The sequence below is a fragment of the Scyliorhinus canicula genome, chromosome 4 (assembly GCF_902713615.1).
Source record: "Scyliorhinus canicula chromosome 4, sScyCan1.1, whole genome shotgun sequence".
In the NCBI taxonomy this organism is placed as follows: domain Eukaryota; kingdom Metazoa; phylum Chordata; class Chondrichthyes; order Carcharhiniformes; family Scyliorhinidae; genus Scyliorhinus; species Scyliorhinus canicula.
In genome coordinates this window covers 236,036,676-236,049,334 of record NC_052149.1, presented here as the reverse complement: position 1 = coordinate 236,049,334, position 12,659 = coordinate 236,036,676, and the positions used below count along the sequence as shown (strand labels likewise).

The 12,659-nt window shown below is 45.2% G+C and overlaps 1 protein-coding gene across 4 annotated transcripts in view; it reads left to right on the top strand.

Annotated features, from left to right (window-relative positions):
• Positions 1 to 12,659, top strand: part of LOC119965493 (protein diaphanous homolog 1-like) — a 421,840-nt gene that overhangs the window by 342,538 nt on the left and 66,643 nt on the right. For 3 of the 4 annotated variants that reach the window (XM_038796347.1, XM_038796349.1, XM_038796348.1), the window contains 2 exons: positions 1,158 to 1,322; positions 6,548 to 6,680. In XM_038796347.1, coding sequence (XP_038652275.1) covers positions 1,158 to 1,322; positions 6,548 to 6,680 — 298 coding nt within the window. Of the gene's footprint in view, positions 1 to 1,157; positions 1,323 to 6,547; positions 6,681 to 12,659 lie in introns of those variants that run through there. The other variant, XR_005460521.1, reaches the window with a different exon arrangement.

The window sequence follows — 12,659 nt, the reverse complement described above, 5'->3', positions numbered from 1 at the left end:
CGTTTGATAAAATTGACACACTCCTGGAGATCTCCAGACTAACCTCTGGTCTTCCTCTTCCATAGATTCCACTATTCTTGGAGGGAAGATTTGATTTGCATGGGTCAAAAAGCAATGAAAAAATATTCAATATGGTATTTTTGAGTATTAGTTGTGCATTTACCACAGCTAAACTTCAACATATTTTCCAAATGGCGGCTGACATGCATTGTACATTCAGCCTTAACGACATTTATTTAAAATTTTTCGATATATTTTCTTCAAGTATATATTAGACCACTTCCTCAGAGGTAGCTAACGGATTTAATTTATTCAAGTAGGGTTTTACTATGATGAAAAGAGAGGTCGCAATCTGTACACTTCAAGATTTAAAAAAATTTATTTTGAGTATCCAATTCTTTTTTTTCTAATTAAGGGACAATTTAGCGTGGCAAATCCATCTTCTGGGTTGTGGGAGTGAGACCCACACAGACATTGGGATATTTTCAAGCTCCACATGGACAGTGACTCGGGGCAGGGATCAAACCCGGGTCCTCGGCACCGTGAGACAGCAGTGCGCCACTGCGCCACCCTTGTATATTTCAAGATGACACTCGGTCGGATGTGTTGCAGTGAATGTAAATCCAATGCAGTGGGAGAGTCTAGCAAAACATTTTGAAACAAATTCTTAAAGTCAGTTGAGCTTTGTTCATTTTTCAATTTAGCAGTCTTTGGAATCATCATGTTCACTGCAACTAAAGCATAATACTGTGGATACTGAAAATTTGAAATAAAAAAAAGTGCTGGGAATATTGACCCAGTGAGACAGCGTCCGTAGAGAGACACATAGTTGATGTTTCAGGTTGATGACCTGTTATCAGAACTCAAAGAAATGAAAGGTTATTGACCTGAAAAGTTACATTTGTTTCTCTTCATAAATGCTGTCTGACCTGTTAAGTATTTCCAGCATTTTCTGTCCTTATCATGCTCACTAGGATATAGCTCAGTCTTAAAGTGCAATTCACCATCAGTGATAGAAACTGAATGAAGTTGTCTAAGTTATAGTTCCTGTGACAGTGAAAATAACACTGATCTGTGTTAATGAGCAATTGTATGATATTGTGAGTATGTTCCATGTCATGTTCAATGTAACTTTTCCTTAATTAAAGCCTTGGCACAGTTTTGTAAAGGTTGCAAAGGAGCAGTTTGAAAAACTTTCAGGAATGCACAAAACCATGGAGGAGGATTTTGAAGATCTTGGACGATATTTCGTCTTTGACACCAAGAAGATATCTGTTGAGGAGTTCTTTGGTGATCTTAGTAACTTCAAGACTATGTTTTCAGTAAGTGCTTAATTAAATGCAAATGAAGCAATGTAATCGTGAAATGCATACTCTTGTGTAGGGTGTCACCTTTATAATCTGGTCCCATCTGGTGAGTGCCATTTCAGCCTGGGCACTTTCCTTCAGAACAGTTCCACATAGAGGCAAAGGACCTTGATATTTCCCATCCGGCATTAATGACACCAAAAACTCAACATAAGTTAAGCTTGTGGCCAAAGCAAATCATGTTCAATTTTCCTTCATGGAATCAAAATGATCGAACACAGAAGGGAGCCCTCATGCCAGCTCTTTTGTAAAGCTGACCAATTAATCCCAATCCCCTCCTCGTTGCATGTAGACCTGTCGTTATTTTTTTTGCTACCTTCAAATATTTAACCAATTCTCTATTAAATGCTAATACTGCTTTTATTATGCTCTTAGGCAGTACATTCCAGATCACAAATGCTTGTGTAAGAGAGATCAAGGTTTCATCATGTTGACTCTGACTCTTTGTCAATCACCTTAAATCTCTGGTCATCAACTCATCAGTCATGAGAAACCGTTTCTCTTTATTTACTCTGTCAAAACTCTCAATGATTTTCAGTACCCCAGTCAAAGCTTATCTTAATCTTCTCTGCCCTAAGGAGAACAATGTCAACTCCAGTCTCTCCACACGACTGAACTTCCTCATCATTTTATTATGATCCCTGTCCAAACCCCAGTGGCTAGGACATGGACAGAAACCCCAATATTTTATTTTAGTTTTGAAGACTGTGAGGAAAGGATGCCTCACTCCAGGAATTATTTCACTAAAAAATAAGGATGTGATACTTTAAATCAAACTTTATTGCTGAAACACTGTTAAAATATCTTTAACATCACATGAGAAAAGTGCTTATAATTATCCCTTAAATTATGCTAATTAATACAGTGAATATAGTAACCCGTAAATGCTATTTTTGTTCCCACTTGTTGAACAAAAAAAGTTTCAGCACTCAATCCACTGTTCCATACATTTAGCACACAGAAATACCTGCTTTATAGAGATGTCTTTGAGAACGAGAGACCTTTTTTTTAATAAATTTAGAGTGCCCAATTATTTTTTCCAATTAAGGGGCAATTTAGTGTGGCCAATCCACCTACTCTGCACATTTTTGGGTTGTGGGGGCGAAACCCACGCAGACACGGGGAGAATGTGCAAACTCCACACAGACAGTGACCCAGAGCCGGGATCGAACCTGGGACCTCAGCGCCGTGAGGCGGTTGTGCTAACCACTAGGCCACCGTGCTGCCCCTAACGAGAGACCTTTTGACACTGCCTTAAAGAAAAGACCTGACTCCTGTCAAAACCATGCGGAAACTCTGGCTGTGTTCCATTGGAAGATGCTTCTCAGCTTGTTTCAGCTCACCTAAGCAGACAAGCTTGGAAAGAAACTGCTAACATGTCTACAGACAGGGCGGCACGGTAGCACAATGGATCGGACTGTTGCTTCACAGCGCCAGGGACCAGGGTTTGATTCTCGGCTTGGGTCACTGTCTGAAGTGGAGTGTGCATGTTCTCCCCGTAACTGTGTTGGTTTCCTCCCAAGTCCGAAAGACGTGCTTGTTAAGTGACTTGGGCATATTCCCGAACAGGCGCCAGAGTGTTGCGGTTAGGGATTTTCACAGAAACTTAATTACAGTCTAAATGTAAGCCTACTTGTGACACCATTAAAAATTATTATTATGTTTAACTGAACTGCAGTGAGAGTAAAATACTTGACATTTGCTCGCAGCTCCAATTAAAACTGAACTGAATTACTTATCTGCAGAATTCCCGATACCTTTGCTCCACCCAGTAATGGTGACATTTTATCAAGCTGAAATCTAATCAACTCCACAGGCAACCCCCCTTCCCCCATTTAATCCAAGCAAAACTGCATTAGTCAAAGCTTATTACGATGCTTTAATTCACCCCTGCTCCCAACTTTACAAGCCAGGATTTTTAAAACCATGACTGCAGCAGTCATACGCACACATCCCAGGCCTTTAACCCTGACTGCACCAAATACCTATAATACAATATATTTGTATTTCCTACATTCATCGAACCTTGTACCTTTTGACTAAATCCCTTCTTCAATCTCTCCAACATTTATGGATGGCACGGTAGCACAGTGGTTAGCACTGTTGGTTCAGCACCAGGGTCCCAGGTACAATTTACCACTGGGTCACTGTCTGTGTGGAGTCTGCACTTTCTCCCCGTGTCTGCATGGGTTTTCTCCGGGTGCTCCGGTTTCCTCCCACGGTCCAAAGACGTGCAGGTTAGGTGGATTGGCCATGCTAAATTGCCCTTAGTTTGCAAAATGTTAAGAAGGGTAGCAGAGGGGCAGCACGGTGGCCTAGTGGTTAGCACAACCGCCTCACGGTGCTGAGGTCCCAGGTTCGATCCCGGCTCTGGGTCACTGTCCGTGTGGAGTTTGCACATTCTCCCCGTGTCTGCGTGGGTTTCGCCCCCACAACCCAAAAATGTGCAGAGTAGGTGGATTGGCCACGCTAAATTGCCCCTTAATAGAAAAAGTAATTGGGTAATCTAAATTTATTTTTAAAAAAAAATTTTTTTTAAAAGGAAGGGTAGCAGAGTTATTGGGTTATGGGGATAGGGTGGAAGTGCGAGCTTAAGTGGGTCGGTGCAGACTCGATGTGCCAAATGGCCTCCTTCTGCACTGCATGTTCTATGTTCTATTCTTCCTTAAAGTGTGATGCCAGAATTAAACACTACTCCAGCTGAGTCCTAACCCAGGATTTACTAAGGTTTAGAATAACTCCCTTGCTTTGTTACCCTCTCCCTCTGATAATAAAACCAAGGGTTGCCCCTGTCTACATCAATGGGAACAAAGTTGAAAGGGTCGAGAGCTTCAGATTTTTAGGTGTACAGATCACCAACAGCCTGTCCTGGTCCCCCCCATGCCGTCACTATAATTAAGAAAGCACACCAACGACTCTGCTTTCTCAGAGGACTAAGGAAATTGGGCATGTTAGCTACGACCCTCAGCAACTTCTACAGATGCACCATTGAAAGCATTCTTTTTGGTTGTATAACAGCTTGGTATGGAGCCTGCTCTGCCCAAGACAACAGGAAACTACAAAAGGTTGTGTATGTAGCCCAGTCCATCACGCAAACCAGCCTCCCATCCATTGACTCTATCTATAATTCTCGCTGCCTCAGAAAGGCAGCCAGTATAATTAAGGACCACACGCACCCCGGACAAACTCTCTTCCACCTTCTTCCGTCAGGAAAAAAATACCAAAGTTTGAGGTCACGTACCAACCGACTCAAGAACAGCTTCTTCCCTACTGCCATCAGACGTTTGAATGCACCTACCTCTTATTAAGTTGATCTTTTCCCTACACCTTGCTATACCTGTAACATTATATTCTGCAGTCTCTCCTTCCCTATGTACGGTATGCATTGTTTGTACAGCATGCAAGAAACAATGGGCGCGATTCTCCGCTCCCCATGCCGGGTGGGAGAATCGCGGGAGGGCCCCCTGACAAATTTCGCACCCCCCGCGATTCTCTCTTCCTCCCCCCCCACCCCCACCCCTCCTCTTTCTCCCCCCCCCTCCCCCACCTGGCTCGGAAGAATCGCCGCTCGCCGTTTTTCATGGCGATGGGCGATTCTCCGACCCGGATGGGCCAAGCGGCCTGCCGTTCACGGCCGTTTCACGACGGCGGCAAACACACCTGGTCGCTGCCATCATGAAACGGGAGTGAGAAGCCCGTTTGGGGCTTGTAGGGGGCCTGGTGGGGAATGAGCACCACGACTGTGCTCGGGAGGGGACAGACCCGCGATCGGTGCCCACCGATTGTCGGGCCGGCATCCAAATCGGACGCACTATTTCCCTTCTGCCGCCCCACAACATCAAGCCGCCACGTCTTGCGGGGCGGCTGAGGGGAAAGACAGCCACCGCGCATGCGCGGGTTCGTGCCGTCAGCGTCATGACGTCAGCCGCGCATGCGCGGGTTGGAGCTGGCCAACCTGCGAATGCACGGCTGACGTCATTAGGCGCGCCGGCCGCCTCATTCTTGGCGGGACGCCCCCGCGGCCGAGAGATACGGAGCGCCGCTCCTAGCCCCGCCGGGAGGGGAGAATAGGGGGTGAGGAGCGGCCTCCGAGGCCGTCGTGAAACTCAGCCGAGTTCACGACGGCCCTCCCGATTTTTCCCGGGATCGGAGAATTCCGCCTAATAAATCAAATCAAATCAATTCATAGGTCTTCTACAAAGGGAATTAGTTTTGTCTATGTGTAACATCCAGAACCAAGGTGAGAGGTAGGTTTGTGACGAGGAGAAGAAATGTTTGAAGGGGTAATGGGCTCTGGCCTACACTGATCTATCGCTGAACGATGTGGACAGAACATGCTTCTTAGACAAAGCCTTTTCCACAAGAAACTGGATTTTCGGTTGACATTAATCAGCTCTGATACGCAACATTGGTGCGAAGTGGCTAGCACATTATATAATATCCTGTTGGAGGCAATTTTCCATTGACTGGAGACTTGAATACAACATCTAGCTGAACTAACGTGCATTACATTTAACTGAGGCACTGTCTGCCCCTTAGGTGGACACCAAAGGACACATGACCCTATTTCGAAGAACAGCGGGAGAATTTCTTCCCGACATCTTGGCCAGTATTCATTCTCAAAAACATTTAGGTATGGGCAATAAATGCTGGCCTAGCCAGCGAAGCCCACATTCCTTACAGGAATTTTAAAAAAAATTTCTCCAACCAATAGCCCAAATCAATTTATCTGGTTATTGGTCTTCCTTTTTATGGAGCCTTGCGTGTGCAAAATGTCTGTTGTATATCCAAAATGCAACAGTGACTACATTTAGAATTGTTGAATCCCTACAGTGCAGAAGGAGGCAATTTGGCCCATCGGGTCTGCACCGACCCTCCGAAAGGACACCCAAACTAGGCCCATGCCCACCCTTTCTCAATAACCCTATCTAACCTTTTTGGACACTAAGGGTAATTTAGCATGGCTAATCCACCTAACCTGCACATCTTTAGACTGTGGGAGGAAACCGGAGCACCCAGGTCCTCGGCGCTGTGAAGGATCAGTGCTAACCACTCTACCACCGTGCTGCTGTTGGACACTTCAGGCCCACTTCAAAATTACGTCATTGGTTGTAAAACACTTTGGGATGTGCATTATAAAATGCATTTCATTCTTCTAAATGCTCTTCTATTATCCTCAGCAATCTGTAATGGAGAACAAGAAACGGAAAGAAGCTGAAGAGAAAATCAAAAGAGCCAAACTTGCCAAAGAGAAAGCAGAGAAGGAGAGACTGGAAAAACAAAAGAAGAATGCGATCATCGACATGAATGAAGGTAGGAGGTTTATGCACATTTTTCCTTCCTTGTCGATTTTGGATTTTGTTCCAATCAAATTTTAATTCTAGACAGTTTTTAAAAATGGATTTATGGGATGTGGGCATCACTGCTTAGGCCAGGATTTATTGCCCATCCCTAGTTGCCCTTCAGAAGGTGGTTGTGAGCTGCCTTCTTGAACCACAATGTGGAGATGCCGGCGTTGGACTGGGGTGAGCACAGTAAGAAGTCTTACAACACCAGGTTAAAGTCCAACAAGTTTGTTACAAACACTAGCTTTCGGAGCACTGCTCCTTCCTCAGGTGAATTTCCGACATCCCTTCACCTGAGGAAGGAGCAGTGCTCCGAAAGCTAGTGTTTGAAACAAACCTGTTGGACTTTAACCGAGTGTTGTAAGACTTCTTACTGTTCTTGAACCACAGAAGTCCCTGAGGTGTAGGTACACCCACTGTGCTATTCGGGAGGGAATTCCAGGATTTTGACCCAGCGACAGTGACGGACCGGCTGATATATTTCCAAGTCAGAGTGGTGAGTGACTTGGATGTAACCTCCAGGTGGTGGGGTTCCCAGGTATCTGCTGCTCCTGTCCTTCCAGATCGTAGTAGTTGTGGGTTTGGAAGGTGTTTTGTAAGGAACCTTGGTGAGTTACTGCAATGCATCTTGTAGATGGTACACATGGCCGTCACTGTTAAACGTATTTCATTCCAAGCATATTCAAAAGTACAAAAACATAAATAGATCAAAGAACCTTCTCCACAGATAACAGTCTATGCAAATTCTCCTCTTTTTACCCCCCCCCCCCTCCCCCCCCCCAGCGTGACAAACAATTTCTCAAACATGGTCATGAACAGTCCCACCATGTCTCAAAGCCCTCTTCTGATCCCCTCAATTCAAACTTAACCTTCTGCAGCCGGAGAAAGTCATACATGTTCTCCAGCCAGGCTGCCACCCTCGGTGGTGTTGTTGACCCCCATTCCAGCAGAAACCTTCACCGGGCAACTAGAGGAGTGAAGGCCACAACGTCGCCTTTCCTCCCCTCCATCAGCTCCGGCTCCGGCATTTCCGACACCCCAAAAATCTCCACCTTAGGGTCCGACCCCGACCTCTACTCCCACAATCTTTAATAACGTCCCAAACGCCTCCTCCCAGTATCTCTCCAACTTCTCAGAGCCCCAGAACATATGCACGTGATCTGCGGGTCCTCATTCACAGTTCTCTCAGTCGCCTGCCACCCCCTGGAAGAACCCACTCATCTTCGCCCGAGTCAAATGCACCCTATGTACTACCTTACACTGAATCAAACTCATCCTCACGCAGGAGGAGGTTGAATTCACCCTGCGCATCACCTCAGCTGCATGCTCCCCATCCTATCTCTTCTGCCCCCCCCCCCCCCGTTCCACCTTAATCCCCACAACTTCTGTTCCCAGCCACCCGTATATATCCTCAATCCTACCCTCCCCTTCCATATCCAGGAGCAGCAACTGCCCCAATAAGGTAAACTCCAACAAGGCAGCTTGGGAAACCCCCTCCATTCCTTCCATGCAAAGTCCCTCACTTCAGAAGCTCTACCTTCTCCTGCAGCTCTTCCAGACCTGCAAACCTACCTCCAGGTATAGATTGCTCGCCCTCACCAGCCCCACCTGACATGAAATGAAATGGAAATCGCTTATTGTCACAAGTAGGCTTCAAATGAAGTTACTGTGAAGAGCCCCTAGTCACCACATCCCGGCGCCTGTTGGGGGGATGTCCCCACCTCCAGAACTACTACTCCATCCTAACCCATTCTACCGCTCTGCCTTCCCACCACCGCCTCACCTCCATATTCACCACCCAATAGCAGTGCAGCAGATTTCATATAAACTCCAAAATCCAGTTTCCGGAAAAAGGCCTTCGGAATGAAGATCAGGAGGGTCTGGGAAAAAAACAGGAACCTTGGCAAAATGTTCATTTTTACCACCTGGACCCTACCACTGGTGTCAGGTCTAATGTATCCCATCTCCTGAAGTCCTCCCTAATCTCCTCCACCAGCTTTGTCAGGTTCCATTTGTGCATCGTCGCCCACACCCCTGTCACCTGTATCCCCAAATATCTGAACCTATCCCTGGTAACCGTAAATGGCAACATTCCAAGATTGGCACCCCGACCTGCCACATTCACCGGAAACAGCTCACTCTTTCTGACATTCAGCTTATTGCCCGAGAAGGCCCCGAACCTCTCTAGTATGCCCATAATTCTCCCCATATTTTCCAGTGGGTCAGTAACGAACAACCATAGGTTGTCTGCGTATTGCGACACGCGGTGTTCCCTGCATCCCCTCACAATCCTCTGCCACTCTACTGACCCCCATAAGGGCCATCGCCAAAGGCTCTATTGCCAATGCGAACAGCAGCAGTAACAGTGGACACCCCTGTCTCGTTCCCCAAGACAGCCTGAAGCTCCGTGAACTCATCTAATTTCTCCGTACACTCGTCATCGTGCCATGTACTGCAGACGTACCCACGCCACAAACTTCGGCCCAAACCTAAACCTTCCCAACACCTCAAACGGGTACCGCCACTCCACCCAGTCGAAAGCCTTCTCCGCGTCCATAGTGACCACTTCCTTTGTTATCCCATCCCTTCAGTGGGATCATGATCACATTTAATAACTGCCGACTGTTACTGGAAAGTTACCTTCCCTTCACAAAACCTGTTTGGTCCTCTGCAACCAATCCCGGAACCCATTTTTCCATCCTCCCTGCCACTAACAGAGCCAATGCATACACATCTGTATTCAACAATGATATGAGCCTGTACAACCCACACTCCAATGGGTCCTTCCCCTTCTTCGGGTTCCAGTGCTTGGGGCCCCGGAAAGGCACCATCAGTGGTACAGTAATTCAAACAGGGGACACAAGACCAGAATTGGAGGCACATAGGAACCTGAAAGGATTGTAAGACTGGAGGAATTACAGAGCAGGAAAGATGAGGATGTGGAAAGATTTGAAGATGGAGAATAAGAGTTAAAATAGAGGCATTGCCAGACTGGAAGCTGATGTAAGTGTGTGAGCATAGGGTTAAATTTGTGAACAGGACTTCTTGTGTGTTAAAATACGGGCAGCAAAGCCTTGAATGAGTTTAAAGTCATGGGGCCGGGGTAGTATTTGAATTCCCATGCTTAGAGAGCATGGGAATAATCAAGTCAAGAGGCAACCAAAGGTATGGATGAAGGTTTCAGCAGCGGTGGAGCTGAGGCAGAGTGCTGTGGAGATGCAAGGGTGTATGGTGGTGGTTGGAAGCTCACTCATGCCGGTATTTTATTTTGCAAGCTTGTTTTAGCTGAATTGAAATTCTCAAGCTCTTTGTTGAAGTTGAAAACATTCTGTCGCTTATTAGTTTGGGAACCACTGTTCTCCATGCCCTCCAGACTCTACAACCCAGGTACCTCATCTTGTCCCCTGTTGAATAAGAGCTATTCGGAGCTCTGCATGAGATCTCCTTTGCAGTAGGATTAGATTTTAAAAAGCTACTAATGTATTTCCATATTTTATTGCAAAGCCGTTTTTCTTGCTTGCTATTATTTTGGGCAGTTATCGGGGTGGAGGGGCCTCCTATCAGAGAGAAGTGAAAGCAGACATGATGAGAAGGATGAGGGTCTAGGAGAGATTAAGAGAAAGCAAAGAACAAGAGGGGAGGGACAAGTGTTGGACTTGGGTCGAGAGCAGAACCTATATATACACGTGAATGAGCATGAAATATATGGAGACCTATGTTGCTTTTAAGTCGGGGATTCCTTCCGATACCAAAACTATGGAATGCTATCTGTTGGATCTTTCCTATCAAATTATAGTTTGGACAGCAGAGATTCTAGACTACAGCCTGTTGACAGTATAGAAAATTTGAGTTGTCCAGGCAGGTGGGGATTTACCACACATTTTTGGGAATACATTATTTCATCACTAGATTCATAACATAGTTTGGTTCACCACCAGTAGCCTTCTTCATTAATAGTCAAATTAATAATCGAGCATGCTGACAATCTGCAGTTTAAAAAAAATTTTGAATTTAGACAACCTGTGTCCAAAAATAGAAACGGCAGACTAAAGTTTAGAGATCCGTTGAAAGAACATGAGCTGCCTTCTCGTATTTTGAGACCTATTGTGTATTTGCAGCATTTTCTGGTTGTAATTGCAACATTGTAGTTGACAATCACAAGTAACAGCTGTAACTAAGGGGAAAGAACACAGAAAAAATGTTACACTTTTGAATAATAACCGAGGAATGTGTTGAAAATTGATATTGTAGATGCTGTGTATCACAAACGCATGTTTAAGCAGGAAAAAGATGGAATTGGTTACTGCTTAAATTTATTGGAATCATAGATTGCAGGAAATAGAAATGGTGATTTGTAACACCAGATGGTGCTGTGCCTACACTGAGCTTTAAGCAGTAAGAGATGGGGAGGCGTGTACTGTATAATACTGATTGACATCATCCGAGAAATGGGAGTGTTCACTGCTGGGGGGGGGGGTGATCTAATTCTCCTTTCCCTAATCACCTCTTCTCTTTCCCCACCCCCCCCCCCCCCCCCACCCCCCCCATTCCGCATGTCCTTCTCCAACCCCCACCCTCAGCTTGTGCTTTTTCATCTTCTCGTCTGCATGGACACAGAAACGATGCAACATACACCGAAACAAGAATTATCCTCAGTCAAGGACAATATGCCCTTAGCTGTCCCTTTGTCCATTTGCTGTATTTAGCGCACACTGTTTGAGATGCGTGTTTAAGGCGGAGTGGGGCGAGTGCATTTGGTGTTTCACACTGTGTTCAATTTGGCTGTTATTTCCCCCCCCCCCCCTCCCCGTAGTACTGTGAAGCTGACACAGGAAAGCAGTAAGAATAAGCAAGCTGTGATTATCACCATTGCACAGATTGTACTGCTGAGTGCTAAATATCTGACGCAGGCTGCAGTTAAAGCTGTCGAGAAAGCGCGAATCTGCCACATGTCAGCAAAATTAAAAACACCTCGGGAAAGCGGGTGGAGCAAGAGTCGAGGTCAGGAAAAGACACAAAGAGACTGCGGCAATTTATTATGCTGGCAACACACCGATCAGACGCCACCAAAAAAATAGGTTTTAAAAAGGGTGCAAAAAAAAGATTTTTTTTTTCAAAATATATTACAACAGGAATGTATTCTTAAAAAAAATAGATGCTGCATCCCAAAGCAGTTAGCAGGAAGGGCAATTTTTTTACTGCTTAGATTTGATATTGCTGGCTGGTCTCAGTGGAAACCCATATTATTCTCAGTCATGAGAAAACTTGCCTTTAAACCAGAATTATAGTGCATCCAGCAATTTTCAAAAATATTTAATTGCATTTTTATTTTTGTGATATCATTTAGCAGCCCCATGTGATGCTGCTTTCAATATCCTTGAAGGGTGCAGTTTGATCCTGAAGATGGCAGTACCAGTGTACACGATTGAGCACTGCTGCTGAAGCAGTTTTTAATATATTGGACGGTGCCATTTTAAATAATGTTGCAATTGGTTTAAAAAAAAAGAGGTTCTGTTCCTCCTATTTACTTGGGACAATATAATTTAGCAGCATTATGCAAAACACACTGGTTTAGATTTGTAGATCAACAATTTTGAGGAGATCTGTCTTTTAGACTCCGTGGGCTGTGACTATGGCCCCTTACATTTCTTTAATGCTGCTTCGTGTTTCTGTTCCTTTCCATGAAACGTCACAAGCTATCAGCAGATGAAGTCGGTGTAGCTCAGTCTATTTCCTGTGCCACCTTTTGCACCAGGTGGCCTGCTTCTACTCCAATCTCTCTGCACCCCCACTCCCTGCACCCCACCCCCATCCAATAAATTAATCATAGCTTTAAATATGCCACTCCCATGAAAGATAGCTACTCCATTGTTCTGTAACAAATAATGCATCAGATTTTTTTTCAATCTAAAGTGTTGTTTGCAATTTAACATCACATTTACTGCAA